The following is a 20,180-nucleotide window of genomic DNA, read 5'->3' as shown; positions in this document are numbered from 1 at the left end:
TCCCTGCCTATTAATGGACCAATTAAAATGTTGCAATCCTACTTTACAAACCTTTGAAGAAACACAATATTGTGTAGGCTGGCCACAGTCTTACAAAATATTGTCATAAACTGTAAAGCCTTTATTTTATCATCTGTTGTTAGCAATCACCACCTCCCTGCTCTTACATACTTCAGCTGAGCTTAGGGACTGCCATATCAACAAACAGCAGAAGAATCAAGCCATAAATTTGTGGCATGTGAGCTCCACCTACAGGGCAAAGGCTTGAATGAAACTTTTAATGATCGATTAAAAGAGGACAGTGTGGGATTTGCTTTAATGATCCCTGGAAAGACTTTTGCTGAAATGCACTGGCAAACATTACAAGATCGACGACTACATTCTAGCACCAACTTGAGGCTTATGTCTTCCTTTACTTTGCAGGGGTTTTCCACCCTGCCCTTTTATCATCACAATATCCCAATGTAGTAGGTTCTGCTGAGCAGTGGCAACTGTTCCAAGGTCACCTAGCAAGCTTCATGGCTGAGTAGCTACAAACCCAGATTTCCCCAATTCCAGTCCAACACTCGATACCTATTGTACTCAAGACTCTTTACAAAGGCCACACTTGGGCACAATGCTAAGCCACAAACCATGGTTAAGTAAGTCTGTGCATGAACTGTGTCCTTGTGCATGCAGCTTAAGTGCTTCTCCGCCACCAGTTCCCCATTTCCTCCAATGCAGAAACAAACCATGGAGGGGCTAGTTTAGCAGTACATCTGAACCAGCACTTGTGGTTTATTTCTCTCAAACGCATGCAACTGGGAACAAACCATAGCTTCTGATCAGTGCTGGATTTATGTATAAGCTAAACAAGCTATAGCTTAGGGCCCCACTCTCTTGGGGCCCCCCAAAAAAATAAAGGAAGAAAACTGGATGTACATTTCCAAAATATAAGATAAAAAACAAATAAAATGGCTTTAGATACCTATTAGGTCCATAAATTACCATATAGCATACATTCAACACAAAAACAGCGACAATTTGTTGTTGACAAAGGACAGCTGGACATATAAAGGGCCCCATTACCTTCAGTAGCTTGGGGCCTCATCAAACCTAAATCCGGCCCTGCTTCCGATCTGCCTTGACTGAAGTGCAACAAACCACAAGTGCTAATTCAGACATAAACGCTAGAAAACTTTAGGATTTGTTTCCCTGCCGGAAGAATGGAAGAGGAGGAAAGTAGGGCAACTTGCATTGCATACCGCAACACATATGCAGGTACATTTGTTTATCCATGGTAGAGGGCTTAGCACTGTGCCCAAACAATCCCCAAAACTCCAGTGCTGACACATCAGAATTAGGGTGGTTTCTCGTGTTAAATTTTGTACTTGGAGTGGATAACCAAGAAGAAAATAGATTTGTGTACTAGGATGGGTGGCAAACCGAAGCACAAGTGTCTCATGAAGATCGTACTGAAGTGAGCATCCAATTCTTGGTGTTTGCTGCTTCCAAGGTGCTTCAAACAGAAAATAAATAGTTCACCTATTTATGAGACCTTCAATGTAAGACATGGAGTACAGTGATACCTCGGTTTAAGAACAACCCTGTTTACGAACTATTTGGTTTACGAACTCCGCAAAACCAGAAGAAGTGTCGCGGTTTGCAAACTTTACCTCAGTCTAAGAACAGAAGCCGAACAGTGGAAGGGCACTGGTGGCAGAAGGCCTCATTAGGGAAAGCACACCTCGGTTTAAGAACGGTTTCCGTTTAAGAACAAACTTCAGGAACAGATTAAGTTCGTAAACTGAGGTACCACTGTATGTCTTTTCTGTACCAGACCGAAACAAGCAGTTGCCCTGAAACTCACAATTCTTAGCAGTGTAGAACGGCTCCCTCGTGAACAGCCAGAAGCAAACAGCAGTTGTTTTATTTTGTGCATTTGATTTGCACAGGGTCTGACCATTGCACCAGGCTTGCTGTTAAGTGCCATCTTAAATATAAGCTGCTATTCCAAATAAAGTACTTAACATTTCAACACTTGCTGATCTAACTTTCAGATGAAATGAAAAATTTGATAGCTATCAGATGTTTGACAAAACATTCCCTGAACCTCCCACTGAAGTCATACACCATGGATTCCATTCTGTGGCTGTTGACACCCCAGACCTATGATTCACTGCATGCTTTGATCAACGCATGCTTGAATCAGCATCCTTGAAACTCTCTCTGGGGAATGTGCTGTATCGCCAGCTTCCAGCACATCTGTATAAAGCAAGAGTCATCTTGAAATAAGATGACATGAAGTTCAGTTTCCAATTACCAAATGAAGTCTGTAGTACGATGTGACAGGCTTTGCCAAGCATAACAGATACTTCAGTGGCTTGCATAATTAATTATATAAGCTGATAACTGTGGCTTATTTGACTAACCCACAATATTTAACGAAGGCACTGTGGAAAGGAGGGCACATTAATAAATTAGATACAAATAAGTGAAATGTTTTAGAGGAAGATTTGAGTGCTGCTACTTTAAAAACAGGTCCTAAGCAGCCAGAAGGAGATTCTTCAGAGCTTATTCATTTGATTTAAAGAGTGGTCAAACTGTTTGGCAAAACACATTAAATTTTTGTTTTGGTGGAATCAACAGATCCCTGTTGAATTCATAACTCCCTGCCTCTGAGCCTAGTGAAAGGACTGGGAGTTCGGAGGCAGAAATTCTGCTGAAACTAATAAGGAGATGAGGGGACAGGACACGATCATCTTATTGAATAGAAGACCATTGTGAATGCCATGTTAGAACAGGAGAATACAGAAATATTAAAATGTATATTTCTTCTATTTTAAAAGTTTGTCTGCTGATGAAACATGTCCAGGAAAAAAGTGACTTAAAAAAATTATTAAAAGGAAATTTAGAAGGAATGGATAAATATTTTGACTCTCAGCCTATGATTTTACTTTTAGTAGAAAAGCTACTGCTTCGCTGTAAATTATGAGTACTTTGATTTTTATATCTTTGATTCCATATACACACCCTCCAGTGCATACGTAATTGGATTGCCACTGCTTAGGGGGCTAATACAGTTTTCAAATGAAACAGAACTCGCTGCTAATATCTAAGAAGTGACATTAAGAACTGCAGCAATTGCTTTTATCACACCATACTTTTGAGATTAGAAACATAGATTTTCAAAAGATTTAAAGAAGTGGTATTTAGGCTGTAGCATACCAAATGCTGAAATTAAACACCTAGGAAGAACTATACTAAATTAACAACAACAAAAATAACAACTAAAATAGACTGGGTAAACTTAGAAAGAGAAAATGACTGAGGTACGTACAATACAACGTATCTTAATAAACTGTGTGGCCATGCAACAGATACCTTAAGTATTAAAGCCAAATTGGAACCGAGAGCACATTTAAATAGATCACATATGGTCTAAAAGAACTAGCAGATGTCAAAATAGTGTTTAAAAAACAAAAACAAAATTGCTCTTATGGCAAAACTACACATGACATTCCAGTCACATGTACTTGGATTTATTTTTTATTTTTTACCCAAACTCAATCACTGCATATTTTTCCTAGTCCAAAATTTTCCTAGCCTGCCCCAGCTTGGCCCTGGGCTCACGTGTATTGTTTCAGGTGGCTTTTAAAACCATGGCAGTTTAAAAAGGTTTTTTGGCTGATCATTTTTCTGGTATACAGTATTGCTGATGTTCTTGTTTTAGTAGCCCTTTAGGAAGTAATTATTGTAATTGATATAGGGTTGTGCTAATCATGCTGGTTTTCTGACTGGGTCAGATACAGGGATTGTGAGATTTGGGATCTGTTAGCCACTTTGAATTTCTTTTTAAAATTAGGTAGGCTGTAAGTTCTTTTTTAAAATAAAAACACTCACCAAAAAACAAAAGTTAGAAACAGAGCACTGTCTCAAGTACAGCTGTATAAAAATGGTGGATGTGCAATGCTGTGAAAAGCATATTGCACCTGTGATTACTATGGAAGTGTACAAGTTAGTATTTATTATCTAGTCAATAGCTAGAGGCTATGGTCTGGGTTCACCAGAACAACGTGAAAGATCTTAGCAAAGCTGTAACAAACAAAAAGAAAACACTGTGATATTCCTTGAGTAAGAGAGGTATTTAATCAAAAACTCATAACAATTCAAAGATGTCAAAAAAGGGTGTTACCTGCCCTTCACAAAATTTTGCCAAGAGAAATCACTAGTAGGAAATGTCATAAGTAAGAAACATTTTGATTATTTGGTGAACTGTGCTAAGTGTTATGGTTGTGCGAGAAGAGCTTGGGCCTGTGCGTGCTGTACATTTCTGCTTAGTACAGTGGTACCTCGGGTTACATACACTTCAGGTTACATACGCTTCAGGTTACAGACTCCACTAACCCAGAAATAGTACCTCGGGTTAAGAACTTTGCTTCAGGATGAGAACAGAAATCGTGCTCCGGCGGCACGGCGGCAGCAGGAGGCCCCATTAGCTAAAGTGGTGCTTCAGGTTAAGAACAGTTTCAGGTTAAGAACGGACCTCCGGAACGAATTAAGTACTTAACCCGAGGTACCACTGTATATGCTTTAACGTTGTGAAGGTTTCTCAACAGACAGAGAAATAAACAGACTTCTGCAAACACTCCTCTGCCTTCCAGGGCAAGGTATGTGGATTACATCTATAAGCACCCATGTCCAACAGGTTAGTATTACCACATGCCAGGCATGGACTCTTGCACTAACACAGCTGGTTCCCAGGTGGGCCCATTCAATCTGCCCAAAAGCTTTGCACACTAAGCACACGAAGATGGTAACCATTACTAATTAAAAAGCACCACCCTAACCAGTTCTACCAATAAGATACCTTGTGTCAACTACACGGCAAATGGCACATCGAAGGTATATCCTGGAAGTTTCTTTGCTGTGGCGCTAACTCATGGATCTGGGCCGACTTCTATAATCAGCTAATAGCTTATAATATATGATAAACCATAAGCCAAGCAAATGACATTATGATAATACTCTTTACACACACAAGGTTAATAAGCACTTTGCTACTGAGGTCAGAAACACCCAGGTTTTGCTTATTACTTCATAGTAACAACTATCTAGAAAAATAAAAATGTATGCTTGCAAATGAGATCTGCAAACAAGTGTTGTAGTGTGGCGTGCTCTCTGTTCAGAATTCCAGCCTTTCCATTTCATTTTTCCTCTCCCACTCTAGATTTCCACCCGTTCCCCACTGCAACGATCAGCATTCCACGGCCAATGAGCATGCTCAGTCCTCACTGGGGTCATTATTGCCTCTCACCCTGGGCTGTGTTTCTTCTCCTGAGTAGTTTTTGTACTTCTGCAAACTGCAGTGTTCCCACAAGCCTGCTGATATATCCTTTTTTTGTGCAGGCTTGACACTGGTTTGGCTACTTCAGCAATATCACTCACAGTATACATATATGCAGCTACTCAAAAGCTTTCTATGGCAGGGCCAGAGAGAAGAATGAAAATATGAAGAGATGCTCCTCTAAAAATGTTAACCAAAAAAATCATCTGAGGAACAAACTTAAGATCAATTTACTCAGCATTTTATTTGAGTGTCAATGGTGGAATATTTGAAAATGTTATTTTACTACACTCAAGCTCAAAATAATGCATTACCCACCTGCGGCTACTTTTCTTCTCCATTTCCTTCTCTTTAGTTGGTTTTTGAGCTGTTAGATCAGCATCTTTCTTTAACTTCTTCACAATGCGTTCTTTCATTTGATGCTTCTCATCACTATCAATTTCTTCATCTTCCTCACCATATGCACCCTCTTCCTGCCAAGCAAATAGGCTGGTTTGATAAAATATCCATTCACTGCTCTTCATACACATGACAACTTCAGTTCATCAGAGGAAGAGTATTTCAAAGACAATAGACATTGGAGAACACAACTGTCTAAAACAATGTGATACTTACATGAAGAAAAGAGATTTCTAATCATTTTAAGCTCTTCTCAAGAAGTAGTTAAAACTCCTGTTCTATATTATTATTATTATTATTATTATTATTATTATTATTATTATTACTACTACTATTGTTATTATTGTTATTATTCATTATTGTTGTTGTTGTTATTCTATCTTTTCTCCAAGGGGCTAGAGGTAGCAAATGAGTACATGGTTTCACCATCTCCCCATTTTATTCTCCCAATAACCCTGTGAGGTAGGTTAGGCTGAGAGATAGGGATTGGCTAAAGGTCACCCAGTGAGCTTCATGGAGCAGTGGGGATTTGAGCCCTGGTCTCCTAGGATCTAGTAGAATCACTACACTCCAGTTTTTTAAAATGTGACAGAATATGGTTTCCTGTTCTCCACCATACTTGAACCAATACTCAAACCAAGCTGGTTCAAAGCAGCCTTTTTCTTTCATTTTCTACATCACTATAATCTCATCTTATTCCTCAGCACTGTGCAGACATCTAGATTACAGTATATACAAAGTTGGAGAGCGGGATTGTATTCGTGCACCATCCCACTCAACATCTGTGAGGTATAATTTATGCCTGCAGCCCGTATGCAAAAGGGGAGCCCAATGCTCAAAGGCCAAATCCACAGGACCTATACACCACAAGATCTAGATGTGAAGGACCTACATACACAGAGGCCTCTCCGGACCAGTATTTGGTTTTTGATGGTCATTTATGTAACATGTCATTGGCGCGTTAGTAATGAATTTATAGAGAACTTGTATGCAGAGCATTCGGCTTTATTAGTTGTTCCGCAATGCTTCCCCAATGTTATCACTGTCTGGAGGGGCACTCTTATGCTAAAACAAAACAAAAGCCAGACAAAAGAACACCAACAACCCCAAAAAATCTGTGATATGAAAAGTTAACAGGTTTTCAGTAGGAAGCTACAGGACATCTGTATTGGATGCTTTAGTTGAGATTCCTGCATTGCCCGGGGTTGGACTGGATGACCCCCAGGGTCCTTTCAAACTCTACAATTCTATTATTCTATGACATGCACCAACTGGAAACGAAGCTGTATGCCCGCCTTGTAACTTTTGAAGGGGTGAACAGTATTTAAAGCCCTGCTAATATAATGAGCTTAGGCTCCAATACTTTGGCCACCTCATGAGAAGAGAAGACTCCCTGGAAAAGACCCTGACGTTGGGAAAGATTGAGGGCACAAGGAGAAGGGGACGACAGAGGACGAGATGGCTGGATAGTGTTCTCGAAGCTACCAGCATGAGTTTGACTAAACTGCGGGAGGCAGTGGAAGACAGGAATGCCTGGTGTGCTCTGGTCCATGGGGTCACGAAGAGTCAGACACAACTAAACAACAACTAGAATGAGCAGAAATTAACATGAATGCACAATAAAAAGGACACCTGGAGGCCCATCTCATCAGAGTGAGTGGCAAAACATTAGAGGGATGGGACAGCACAGCCCCTATTCTTCACTATGTGTAAACTTTGAGCATCTGTATACAGTTCTTCTCCACTGGGTAATTTTAGCTTAAACCATTTTTGTGCTGTGTACTTTGCATGGACTCAAAGCAGCAGACGTCAACACAAGGTGCTTGTTTTGACCTAAAGGAATCATCCACACCCAGAACCACTGTCCTGGTGGCAACATGTATAAGCTTCAGTGTGTGACTTTCCTGAGAATATTACAACTTCACAGCAAAATGGGCTCCCTATTGAAGTAGAAATGCTACTCACCTCATCCGAGATATCACTGTCATCTGCTTTTTCACTGAAAGGAAATGCAACTTATGTAAGTAGATTCTTCTCTAACGTTACTTGAATTAGCTCAATGAAATAAAAATTGAATTTAAAAGTACACAGGTAGAGATGCAAACCTTTAAAAAAAAACAACAACACTGAGTTCCACACATCTACATATGTACCTAGCGTACAAAGCAGGGGCAGAAAAACGGTCTAGGGATAGCCCCCTAGATCTAAAAAGCAAGAGTTAGGCAAGTGGACAGGTAGTTGTGAGTTTACGGTAAAGAGATCCAGTCTCCCCCAAGTTGACATAGCTGCTGATTAGCAAGTAGTATATTAACCTTTCAATGGCAGGTACTGAGCTCAGATGCGGATCGTCTTTCAGCAAGTCGTGACTGCTTTTGCTTTTTCCTTTCATATTCTAAAAAAGAAGAACATGATGATGAGATGCAGAACAATGAGTAGGGGGGTGGAAAGGGGTCAGGGGGAGAGGAATCACTGTTTTAACCTCACACAAACTAACTGAAAAAATATAGCATCACTCTCCTGTAAAACACATTTGTTCTTATCCTAAGAGGGCTTATAACAATTAATAAAAATTGTACCATAACCAAACTACAAAAGACTAAAATCAAAACAGAATGACTGCAGTTAAATAAATTTCCAATATTGTTCATTGCAAATGTGCCCTGAAATGACACAATTGTGATGTGCTGCTTAAAAAACTGCAGTAAACTAGCAATGTAAACTCCCTTCCTCTGCTGGGGAGCAAGTTCCACAATCTTGCTGCCACCACCAAGAAGGTCTTACCACACTTAAGTCACCACCTCAGACAGAGGGGGACATAAAACAAAGTTGCCCTACATGAGCTAAGGCAGAGATGCACAACCCTGTAGCCTTACAGATGTAGATGGACACTAGCTCCAATCAACCTCAGTCAGTACAGCTAAGAGTCAGGGGTGATGGGAACTGGGACTACAACACCTTGAGTAAAACAAATTCCCCATCCCTGAACTAAATATATAAATGTGATCATGTAGAAAAAAGTGGTTTGCAGGTATCAGGTACTAGACAACGCAGTGCTTATGGGGGGGTCATATTCAGTATAATCAGCACTTTGCATTGAGGCAGAAAACCAATCAAGAGCCAGTTGTGAAGGACCAATTCTCTAGCAGGAAAGTATTGCAATAATACATTTATAAGGATGCATGGTAATCACATCCATCTCCATATTCATGTTTTAGCTGAACTTGGCAGTGTCTTGTATCAAGTGTGATATGTTGGTTCACAAAGCTCTACCAAAGGGGTGGGGAACCTTCAGCTTGCAGGCCAAACGTGGCCTGCCAGGGGTTCAAAGTAGGCCTGAGAGACAGTTTTCCCCGAACCACCCCACCTGCCCCACGCTTGATGTCATATGTAACAGTAGATATGGGGCAGGTAGAGATGTGTTGGATCTAGAAGGTTTTAACAATGTCTTTGGGTGGCATGCATATTTGTGGTATGACAAGGTCAAAGCACATAAAGCGTTTAAAAACCATATTGTCAGAAAAGCACTGTTTAATGTCTGGATAAGATATAAGGACTTGCTTGAAAATAAAACCCCAAGGTGGTTGTCACCAATGGAAGCGAAGGTCCAGAAAAAGCTCAATATGGAGGCCAAATGGCCGAAATATTGGGAAATTTTGGAACAAGAGGGAGACAGATTAAAACTGCAGAGTTTTGAAAAACTAAAAAATAGAGTGCAAGATTGGCTTCATTATTATCAGATAATGGAGGAATATAATTTGGACAAAAAAATTGGCTTCCAGGTGGAAAAATCAAAATTGGAAACAGAACTGCTAGATCCTAAAATTAAGACCTTGTCAAGAATGTATAACTTGCTGTTGAAACGGAACACTCAGGATGAAACGGTGAAACCAGCTATGATTAAATGGGCACAAGATGTTGGACATAACATTATGATGGCTGACTGGGAACAGTTGTGGACCACAGGTATGAAGTTTACGGCATGTAATGCCTTAAGAGAGAATCTAATGAAAATGATCTACAGGTGGTACATGACACCAGTCAAGCTTGCAAAAATCTATCATTTGCCCGATAATAAATGTTGGAAATGTAAAGAAAATGAAGGTACATTCTTTCACCTTTGGTGGACATGCCCAAGGATTAAGACCTTCTGGGAGATGATTTATAATGAAATGAAAAAGGTATTTAAATATACTTTCTTGAAGAAACCAGAGGCCTTTCTCCTGGGCATTTGGGCATTGGCCAATTGGTGCCAAAGAAGGATAGAACTTTCTTTATGTATGCTACAACAGCAGCAAGAATACTCATCGCAAAGTATTGGAAGACACAAGATCTACCCACCCGGGAAGAATGGCAGATGAAGTTGATGGACTACATGGAATTGGCGGAAATGACTGGCAGAATCCGAGACCAGGGAGAAGAGTCGGTGGAAGAGGATTGGAAAAAATTTAAAGTCTATCTACAGAAATACTGTAAAATTAATGAATGTTAGAAGGATGCTGGAATGAAGTTACATGGCTTTAGTAGAAATGTTATAAAGAATTAAGTAAAAATAGATTGTTAATGGGCCAAAGTGGAAAAATTAAGGTTAGATTGTGTTAAGATAAATTATAGAACAAAAATTGAGAAAGATGGAAAGGATTTGCTGAAATAGCTAATTGAACTAGAATACAAAAAGGGAGGTGTGAGGAGGTCGATGAAACAAGTAAATGAAAGATAAAGATATGGAAATATTGGATGTGTTTTTAATTGTTTTTGCTTTTTTGTTTGTTTTGCTGTATTGTTTTTTGTTGCTTCTTTTCTATGTATTGTAATACATTGATTTGTTTTGTTTAACTTTTCTTTTCTTCTTTCTGTAATCTTTAAACTTTTAATAAATATTATTTTTTAAAAAAAAAAAAGACATGTGGCAGGCAATGTATCTTAAAGTGTGCTCCTCATGGGGCAAAGGAAGCAGGCTTTGGCTCAACTGTTCATCATCCACAGGGGAACTTGCACATGGAGCTGATGCCTGCAGACCCAAAGCATCCTGAACTGGTTGTGTGTGGAGGAACTGCAGGAAGAAGGCTTTGAGTGATGGGTAGTAATCTGCAAGCCCTGCATGGTGCTCTGAAGTCCCAGTGCCTGGACTTCAAAGCACCCAATACCTGATGTCATGGTCAGGTCAGGTGAACTGTTATGTGGACAGTCTTGCCCACCCGTCAAATCTGGCCCACAAGGCTGGGTTTGAGAAGTATCTGGCCTACAGAAGCGAAAAGGCTCCCCACCCCTGCTCTGTAAGGTGAAGGTTCCGAGAGGAAAGTAAGTTATTCACAAATATAAACAAGCAAAGAAGCGTCACAAAAATATATTGTTAGCCTGTATCTATACCTGGCTAACTCTGTTGACTTCTACTTCTTCCTCTTCAGCTTCTTCTCCAAATGAAAGCAAGCTAAAATTCCTTAAAAACAAAAAAACAAAAGGGGGGAAAACAGTATTATCTTATACAGATTATTTTCCTGGAAATGACATTTCAGAATACTTTTGAACAAAATATCCCATTCAAAAGGACTAAAATGTATAGAGCTTTATTGCTTTAACTTCACAGGGTATAAATAAGGGTTTGATCATTCAGTGGCGATATATAAATAGATCTTAGTTTTTGTTCACCATGTTAATATTGAGATAGTGGAGCCATCATAGGCTATAATTACTTTGTGCCCTTGGATTTTGCTTTCTTCGCTTCTTCAGCTGGTTTCTCATTCGTCAGCTTTTTACTGGTTCTCGGAATTATGTCATCAAAAGGATTAAATAAAACCTAGAAGAAAAATATTTCAGAAACCCCCTTTTAGAACTTCCCATTGTGATAAGTAATCCTGATTTTAAAACCATCCAATCGCTGCAGTAAAACAGACAGCGAAGAATTACAACTGCCAAGAGTTACAATGTACAAAACCAACACGCACCAAGACCCAGTTTGCACCATGGTTTAGCATAACATGCATGAGCTGGAACGAGCCTGAGGAAATCTCACACTGGATCAGCTGCAGAACGCTGTGACATGAGGGAGAGGAGAAGGCATGTTCCCAAACCCTTCACAGTCTAGGACCCTGAACCCACTGTTATCATCAGTTCAGGCCCTGCTCTGTAGAACCTTTACTAATTGTTCCATAATTCTTGTACGACTCCCTGAATGAGGTCGGAATTTAAATCTCTCTGATGGCATTCATCTACCGTACTTTACCGTGTATAAGACTACTTTTTTTCTTTAAAAATTGTGCTAAAAAATGGGGGTCATCTTATACAAGGGTAGCGAATAGGGTGAACATTTGATTGGTTGCTGCCCTGGCTGTTAGCGGCTATTGTGCGTGTTATTGCTAGCTTCATCAATGGGTGGTGCTGATTGGCTGACGCTGCAGCAATTGGGCGGGTGAATGGCAGCTTCTGCCGGTGAGGGGAGAGACTACAGGCAGATTGGGTGAGTGATTTTCAGCATCCCCCTCCCCCCAGAAAATCTCAACAGAAAATCTTGGGAACCCTCTGCAAGAGAAACTCAACAACTTTGTGCCATCTCCCATTTTCTTATATTTGAGTCCCCCAAAATACACGGAAAAGTACAGTATTCTGTATTGCCTTTGGTAGTAAAAATGAGCCACACTGCCATGGGCTACAGTCTGCATTAGCAACCTATGGATTTTTTGTGGAATTGTGCTGAAATAGATTTCTTAATTATTGCCTTTTACGCTTTGTGTAATTTTAAGTATTTTATGGTTATACAAGCTCCTTTGGCCTTAGCAAAAGCTGCAAAAAACCCAAATATGTGTCAGTCTTACAACCTTTAGCAACTGACGTAGTTCAATATCAACCTAAATTTTACTCAGAGTAGACATATTGAAATTGATAGACCCAACTTAATCATGTTCATCAATTTCTTTTTTTTCTTTTTTTATAATAATATTTATTAACAGGCCAATCAAATCACATTATTTCCAAATCACATTATTTCCAAATTATACAGCCAAATTTTTAAATTTTGTTGGGGGTACCCATACTTCAAGCTCCGAACAGGGGTCCAAGCATCACTTATGTTGTTGCTTTAGTTAAACAGTTTTATCCAGTTCTGTCCAGATAGTCTCTTTATTACTTTCTTCATCTTCTTGTTGTTATCATCATATAATCCTTTCTTTGCGATCTCTGATAATCTTCACAAGCGGGTTGGAAACAAACATCCTCTGTGTGGGTTTTACACTCTCCATAAATCATATCACTTAGGGACAGTTCATCAATTTCAATAGGTCTGCTCTAATTAAAACATAGCTGAATACCACACATAGTCAATTCCAAAACTGCAGGTATTAAAAATATGACTTTTAAAATGATATTACAAATGGCAGACACAGATGCATATTAATAGGCTAAAATAACTGTATAAAATACTCATTCTGATCACTGCTTTGAGATAAACAAAGATACGAATAAATTACATTTAATTGTAATGGTTTTAAGGCAATGAAATATATATTTCAATCCATTTTATACAATATTAAACATACCTCAGTACTTTTTATTTTATGTGGGTTGAGTGGTCTTTCATCTGCATCTGTTTCAACCTCTGTAAGTCGTAACATGTTATATATGGTATCTCCAGTAATCTGCCAAATTAGAAGAGGGTTTTTTAAAGCTTAAATTCTTCTCAAAGTACATTCTGGATAGTTTTAGAAAGCTTGTATGTTTTCTGTTAAAAAGTCATTATCAGTTTGACAGCACATAAATGAATTTACACTTTAGATCAATGTAGCCTTTTTCCACAGTGAGAAATGCAATAGGAAAATGTGCAGAGTTTACAAACATACGGGTATCCCAACGCCTGACATAAGAGATAGATAAGCTAGGGCTAAGCCAAAACAAATGCATTTAACGGGAGGCTCTGTTCCCTGCCTTGCAGGCCTTTTCCCACATGGCCTGGGAGGGTGGGGCCCTGACTGACTCCAGCTACAAAAGCTGAGGCTACTGAACACTCTGGGGTTGGAATATTGTTTACAGGGGTTTGTTGCTGTTGTTGATATTCATTTTGAGTATATTAATTTTTATATCGTATGATTTATGTGGACATTGTTCAATCTGGATGTGTATCTTCTAGATGTGTTTTATTTTTTGCTTATGACTGCTTTTGTTATGTAAATCTTTTCATGCTGTCAGCTGCCTTGAACATGGCTTTAACTATGGAAACAAAGTGTACAAATAAAATTACTGTATTTTTTGCTCTATAAGACTCACTTTTTCCCTCCTAAAAAGTAAGGGGAAGTGTGTGTGCGTCTTATGGAGTGAATGCAGGCTGCGCAGCTATCCCAGAAGCCAGAACAGCAAGAGGGATTGCTGCTTTCACTGCGCAGCAACCCCTCTTGCTGTTCTGGCTTCTGAAATTCAGAATTTTTTTTTTCTTGTTTTCCTCCTCCAAAAACTAGGTGCGTCTTGTGGTCTGGTGCATCTTATAGAGCAAAAAATACGGTATTGTGATGAGGGTATCCAAACACCTAGCCCTCCCGCTCATCAGAGACTGCATTTGATGAGTTCTGACAGCTCTTGGTGGATTTTCTTCGCCAAGGTTGCCCCCACAACCAAATTCAGGCAGACAAAGAACGGGGCTTGGGAGAGAAGTCTTTCAGACCTTTCCAAAGATGGTGTGCTTGTTGTTAAGTTCATCTGCCCGAGCCAAAGTAAAGAAGAACTGGCTGCCATTATCGTGAGGCCCGGCGTTTGCCATGGCAACCAGTCCCCGCCGAATAAAGCGCAACCGTGAGTGGAATTCATCCTGCAAATTAAAGAGGAAGAGCAATTAGTGCACAAGTTTAATCTGCTCTTGTTCATTCCAAAGCTTGTCCGTAGATGCACCTCTGGAATACGACATCAAAAACACTGTTTGCAGCCAAATCCCAAAGCAATAATCACTTTCATTATCGACAACAGCTTATCTTCCATGGAAAAACTAGAAATCATTAATTAACACAAAAAAAAAAATTGTCCCAATTTTAAGGAGTTGTGTTATAGATAAATGTGATGTCTTTTGGAAGAATGCAAATATTGAAAGTTACATCTGAAGTAACAAGTTCAAGAGGGTCTATCCGAGCTAGCAAGCAGGAGGAGCAGTGCTTAATTTTAAAAGCACAACATAATTATTTGTTTCTTTTGGAAACTTTTTTAAAGCTTTCTCATGGTTATTTGTACTTATGGACAGGAAAACCTGTAAGATGAGGATCTGTTCTTCCTTCCAAGCTTGGCAATTAAGTCCCATCCTTTCATTCTATGAACAGCCTATATTTCACTACAATTGTTTAGAATGCCATTTTATATGCAGAGTTCTAAAAACGGACAGGAGCAAGAATAATAATAATAATTATTATTATTAGGTTGCTTTCCTCACAAAAGTGACCCTAAATAACCCCAAACTTTGACCCAGATCTAGCCACAGGTTAGTCATTTTAGTCCTGCCAGTTTCAATAGGACTCAAATCTCATGTGCTCAAATTATCTCACAAAGAAATAAAGGGAATTAAAAGTGATTAACTATGCAATCCTACACACTTTTACAAATCCCACCAAGTGCAACGGGGCCTACTGCAAGCTATGTGTGCATGGGGTAGGCAGCTAACTGTAGCTGGGACATTTATTAAATCTTAATCCATTTTAACCAAAATTCAACAGCAGTGGAATAAGTGGACAATAAAACCCATTGAAAACAGAGGTTTACCTTGAAAGGGGCCCCATAGATAGATTCTCCTCCTGACCCAGTACCAGTTGGATCTCCTCCTTGCACTATAAACTCAGGTACAACCCTGTGAAATATTGTGTTGTTGTAATAACCTGAAAAGAAAACCGGCATTAGAGTGGCTAGCATGGACTGTATACCTTTCATTATAAACAGCATTCTGGTTTCTCGCCAAAATTTTATTCCTTCAAAATATCTCTCCTCTTAAAATTAGCAGCATCTGCTAATTTTGAAGAAGCTAAAACCCAAACTACCAAAACCACTTAGTTCAGTATGGAATTTAAAAGGATTATCTTTAATACTGTTAATAAATTCTGTTGTCCACAAATACAGTTGTACCTCGGTTTATGAATTTAATCCGTTCCGGAAGTCCGTTCTTAAACCAAATCCGTTCTTAAACCAAGGCGCGCTTTCCCTAATGAGGCCTCCCACCACTGGTGCCCTTCCACCATTCGGCTTCCATTCGTAGACTGAGGTAAAGTTCGCAAACCAGAACACTACTTCTGGTTTTGCGGAGTTCGTAAACCGAATAGTTCATTAACAGGACTGTTCGTAAACCGAGGTACTACTGTATTGGCTTGGTTTACTAGCCAGCCTCTCTTAGTCCTCACTACCAGCTCTCCCCACTTTCTCTAGCACATGCACACAGGACTTTGGGAAGAGTCTGAGGTTAGTTCATACTGCAGCAGAAAGGAGAGAAGGAAGGAAAGTGCAGGTGACTTGACTGCTGCTTTACCCCTTCTCCAAACTGCATCCCAAGTGAGGGAAACCCCAACCTCCCCACAAGTCCTCTGCTAATCTCAGAGAACTTGAGAGAGAGGCAGAGTCTTGCTTCAGTTGCATGGAAGTCTGGATAAGAAACAACGGAGGTGATTCCCGGGGTTCTCTGATCCTCCTTAAAACTAAAAAGAATCCTCTCTAAACCCCCTGAGCTTATCAGGTGACTTAAGGGAAAACTGAGGTTGTCTTTTACTTGCATGTAATTTTGGAGATCAAAGAAGCATTAAGTGTTTCTCCTGTTGTTTATCCAAACCTGCTCCATGCAAGAGAAATGGGTCCACTTCTGTTAAGTGGTGTTACAACTGCAGAGTGCTTAGATGAAAGATGGATTTTCATTTTACTTGTAATGCAGTTTGGAGGAGAGGAGCAAATGTGTCCAGCTACATGAGGCAGAGACACTCGACTCTGGGGAGTGACACAGCAGATGCCTGCTGTTATCTTAAAATACTGTTTTCGAATCTTAAAATACTGTTTTTGTCTCTTTTTCTAATTATGACTCTTGGCTACCAATCAATATGACAGTGGCTGCATTTGGGCATCACGATAAACTGTGGTTTATTGTGCAACGAATGAGCCCAGCCTGTCAACCTCCACTTTGCATGCTCACCATTCACATTGCCTCTTCCAGCAAGCCACAAGGAGATTGGAAGTTTTTGCTTCTGATTTCAATTAACCACAGTGTGCTGTTACACTCAGAACCTAAACTGTGGTTTACATTAACTATGCTTTGTTGAAACCATCAGCATTAAACAAACCACAGTTAACAGAAAACTGTTGGGTTCAGATGATCTGACAAGCTGTCGTTAATTAAAGTCCTCCTCATGGTCATGCCATAGGAGAAACTTGCAAGCCAAGGGAGGCCCTAGACTAGTTCCCATCATGGTAAATAGTGGAAAACGGCAACAGACTACAAATAGGTTATTTAATGGTCCACACACACACACACACCACTTTAAGGACTAGGCGTTCCTGTAGATGTCTGGTGCCTTAAATTGCATGCACAACGTAATTAGGTATTTTCTGTCTTAATCATTACCTTCCATGCAAAGCTGAATAAAGTTCCGACATGCTTTGGGGGCTTCCTTTGACCATAACTCAATATCAATATCTCCAGCTGTCGTTTTCAATAAAACCTGTAGAAGAGCATATGTCTATTTTACAAATATATACAGTATGTACTCCTAGAAAGTATGGTTTGCATTCTGCAGACTTAACTACTTTCCTGGCTGCCACCAGAAATACATCTTGCCTCAGAGGATTGTCTTAGAAACAAGAAAATGAGTAAGTTTTGTGTACAGGTAAAAGATTCTTTTACAAGGAGTGGCGACAGTGCCCTTACGGTAGGGGTGGCACTCTATTCACAGGAATGGGGAGAGGTGCGGTCAGGCAAGCTCTGGGTTGGTGAAACTGACACCACACAGATGAGAGCACACATACAAATACCATTACTAGCAACTTGGAGCTCTCCCACCCTTGCCCTCCCTTCAACCAACCCTATTCCAGCGTTACAAAAAACGAAGTGGTAATATAATGGGTGTGTTAGGATGCAACGCTAATCAACTGTCTCTGGCAAGCATCCATTCATATATATAGTAAACATAAATGCACAGGTTATTTAGTATGCTAGAATTAGCATATTAAGTTTTAAATTGTGTTAACAAACTGTAAAACATATATTTTTTAAAAAATCAAGGAAGTCTTCAAATTTGTTTGACGATAGCATTGAACATTCTATTAACAGTGTGATCCTGTGCATGTCTACTCGGAAGGAGGTGCTGTGTAGCCTTCCTACACCATATCAAATATTTCAGTTCAAATTATTATGGCTTAAAGAAAAAAAGAGATATTGATATAGCACATTAACAAGGCATGCTTTTAAAAAATCTGTTTACCAAATATAAGTGTAACATGCTAAACTAGATCCCCGTTGATTAAGGGGACAGAACATTTCATGCAACATTATCTAGAAAAAGGTTTTCCAATTCAAAGTAACCCCCTCCCAAACTCCACACTAAGGGGTCTAAGCACACACATGCTGCTCAGTTTTCTTTAAAACTATATAAATCCATGTCAAGTTTGCTGAGCAGTGTACGCAGGAGCAATGGATAATGCCAGAATTATTCCAAACGACAGCTGCCCACCATTGCTCAACTTCTTCCACTAATCAACAGTCCCTCATACTAAAAGTGCACCTGATCCTTTCATTTTCTCCACCTGCTACAACATCAGCAGCCAGTCACTGATTATCTCCCATCGTGAGGCTACCTTCACCACCAGAAGACCCTTTCCTTTTTTAAAATATTAATCTTTGTTGATTTCGCACATAGACAGAAATACATAGATGACAAATCATACAAAGTAAAAGCAATAAAAATAGAAAAAAGAATAAAGAAAATACATTACAATTAAATAACAAGTTAAAATGTAAAACTTCCAATCATTCTCATTATACTGCTTATATTGTCTATATTTTCTTGCATAGGTTTATGTTATTTCATTTTTTAAATAAATATATAATCTGATATGATATCTAACACACTTTTTGTTTACAAGCATCAATCTAGTTCTGAAAGTATATTATTGTTTGTACAGTACGATTTTCGATATTCTCTAAATATTTTCCATTCTCCATATACTTTCTGGTTTGACACTCCTCTAACTCTTCCCGTCAGTTTTGCTAGTTGCAGGTATTCTATCATAAGAGTTTGCCACACTATTATCGTTGGTAAGGTTTCATTTTTCCAGTTTCTTGCCACTATTATTCTCGCTGCCGTGATTGCGTACATAAACAATGATCTTATACATATTTTTAATTCTATTGATAGTATTCCTAATAGGAAGATCTCTGGTCTTTTTTTAAATGTAAATTTAAATAGTTTTTTAAGTTCACTATAGATGTTATTCCAAAATTCCTGGATAACTACACAGTTCCACCACCTATGGAAATATGACCTTATATCCTTTTTACATCTCCAGCATGTTGGCGACCTGCCTTTATACATTTTAGCGAGTATTAGGGAGAGTGTGGTACCATCTGTATAGCATCTTCATCAGAAGACCCTTTCCAAGGACAGCAGCTACTCAGCTTTGGGGCTGAGCTGGCCTGGTGTTTGGAGTGGCAACCACAGGGAGTCTCTAATTCCCAAAGCTACATTTTGGTCAGAGGTTGGGAACAGAGTATCTCTTCACTTCCAGCTCTATTAATGCTCCAGACAAGCCAGGATTCCTTGATAAACAACATTAAAAAAGGAGGGTAGTGTCTGAGTCCTTTGAGCCCACCAAGCACAGAACAAAGCCCATTTTCACTTTTCCAATAATTTCCATTTTGACTTCTCCAATTACTCAGAGAAGTAAACGCTCCTTAATCTGGAACGCTAGGAAATGTGTGCACTGAGGACAATCTGGACCACATAGATAAACAAAAATATCATAGATTACATTAAATTTATCCTCACGGGTTGCATCCAAGTGGTTAGAATTTACCAAAATTTCAGTATGAGAGAATGATTGCTCGTGTTACCCCCTCCCTAACCTTGCCATTCGTCGGCGGTTCCTGGATGTAGATGTTACTCATGGTGTGGGCTTGGGCGCAGCGGGCTCACTGCGCGGCGGTCCCCGGACCCGGGAGAAGGCGGACACACGGAACTCCGTTAAACGGGAATCCAGGGCGAAGCTCCCGCCATGTTGGAAGCCGGGAACTACCACTTCTACCCAAGGGGGGGAACAGCGCTGAAAAGAAGCCAAGCTTCCCATCCTCACCCTCGAAGGCCAAACAAAAATCCTCCCACCCACACAAACCTATTTCAAAAGCCTCTGAGCTAAAGCATCCGCTCCACGAATGGACCTGTGCTGTTTCCTCTCAAAGCAGGGGAGGGGCATCCCCCCGCAGATCTGGGATAGTGGTACAACCCGCTGTGACCGGTACAAAGTCTTC

The 20,180-nt window shown here is 39.7% G+C and overlaps 1 protein-coding gene across 2 annotated transcripts in view; it reads right to left on the bottom strand.

The window, feature by feature from the left end:
* The window catches only part of CWC27 (CWC27 spliceosome associated cyclophilin), a 121,485-nt gene extending 101,529 nt beyond the window's left edge, over nucleotides 1-19,956 (bottom strand). For both annotated transcript variants that reach the window (XM_083576199.1, XM_083576200.1), the window contains exons 1-10: nucleotides 19,779-19,956; nucleotides 17,283-17,379; nucleotides 15,449-15,561; nucleotides 14,370-14,513; nucleotides 13,255-13,353; nucleotides 11,416-11,519; nucleotides 11,093-11,162; nucleotides 8,038-8,117; nucleotides 7,691-7,724; nucleotides 5,645-5,799 (exon numbers count right to left, since the gene is read on the bottom strand). In XM_083576199.1, coding sequence (XP_083432325.1) covers nucleotides 5,645-5,799; nucleotides 7,691-7,724; nucleotides 8,038-8,117; nucleotides 11,093-11,162; nucleotides 11,416-11,519; nucleotides 13,255-13,353; nucleotides 14,370-14,513; nucleotides 15,449-15,561; nucleotides 17,283-17,379; nucleotides 19,779-19,820 — 938 coding nt within the window. In that variant the 5' untranslated portion in view covers nucleotides 19,821-19,956. The remainder of the gene's footprint in view (nucleotides 1-5,644; nucleotides 5,800-7,690; nucleotides 7,725-8,037; nucleotides 8,118-11,092; nucleotides 11,163-11,415; nucleotides 11,520-13,254; nucleotides 13,354-14,369; nucleotides 14,514-15,448; nucleotides 15,562-17,282; nucleotides 17,380-19,778) is intronic.
* Between the last annotated feature and the right edge of the window lie 224 nt (nucleotides 19,957-20,180).

The sequence above is a fragment of the Podarcis filfolensis genome (genome assembly GCF_964270895.1).
Source record: "Podarcis filfolensis genome assembly, chromosome: 11".
NCBI classification, from domain to species: domain Eukaryota; kingdom Metazoa; phylum Chordata; class Lepidosauria; order Squamata; family Lacertidae; genus Podarcis; species Podarcis filfolensis.
The sequence above is the reverse complement of the archived record's forward strand: the minus strand, read 5'-3'. Positions and strand labels throughout refer to the sequence as shown.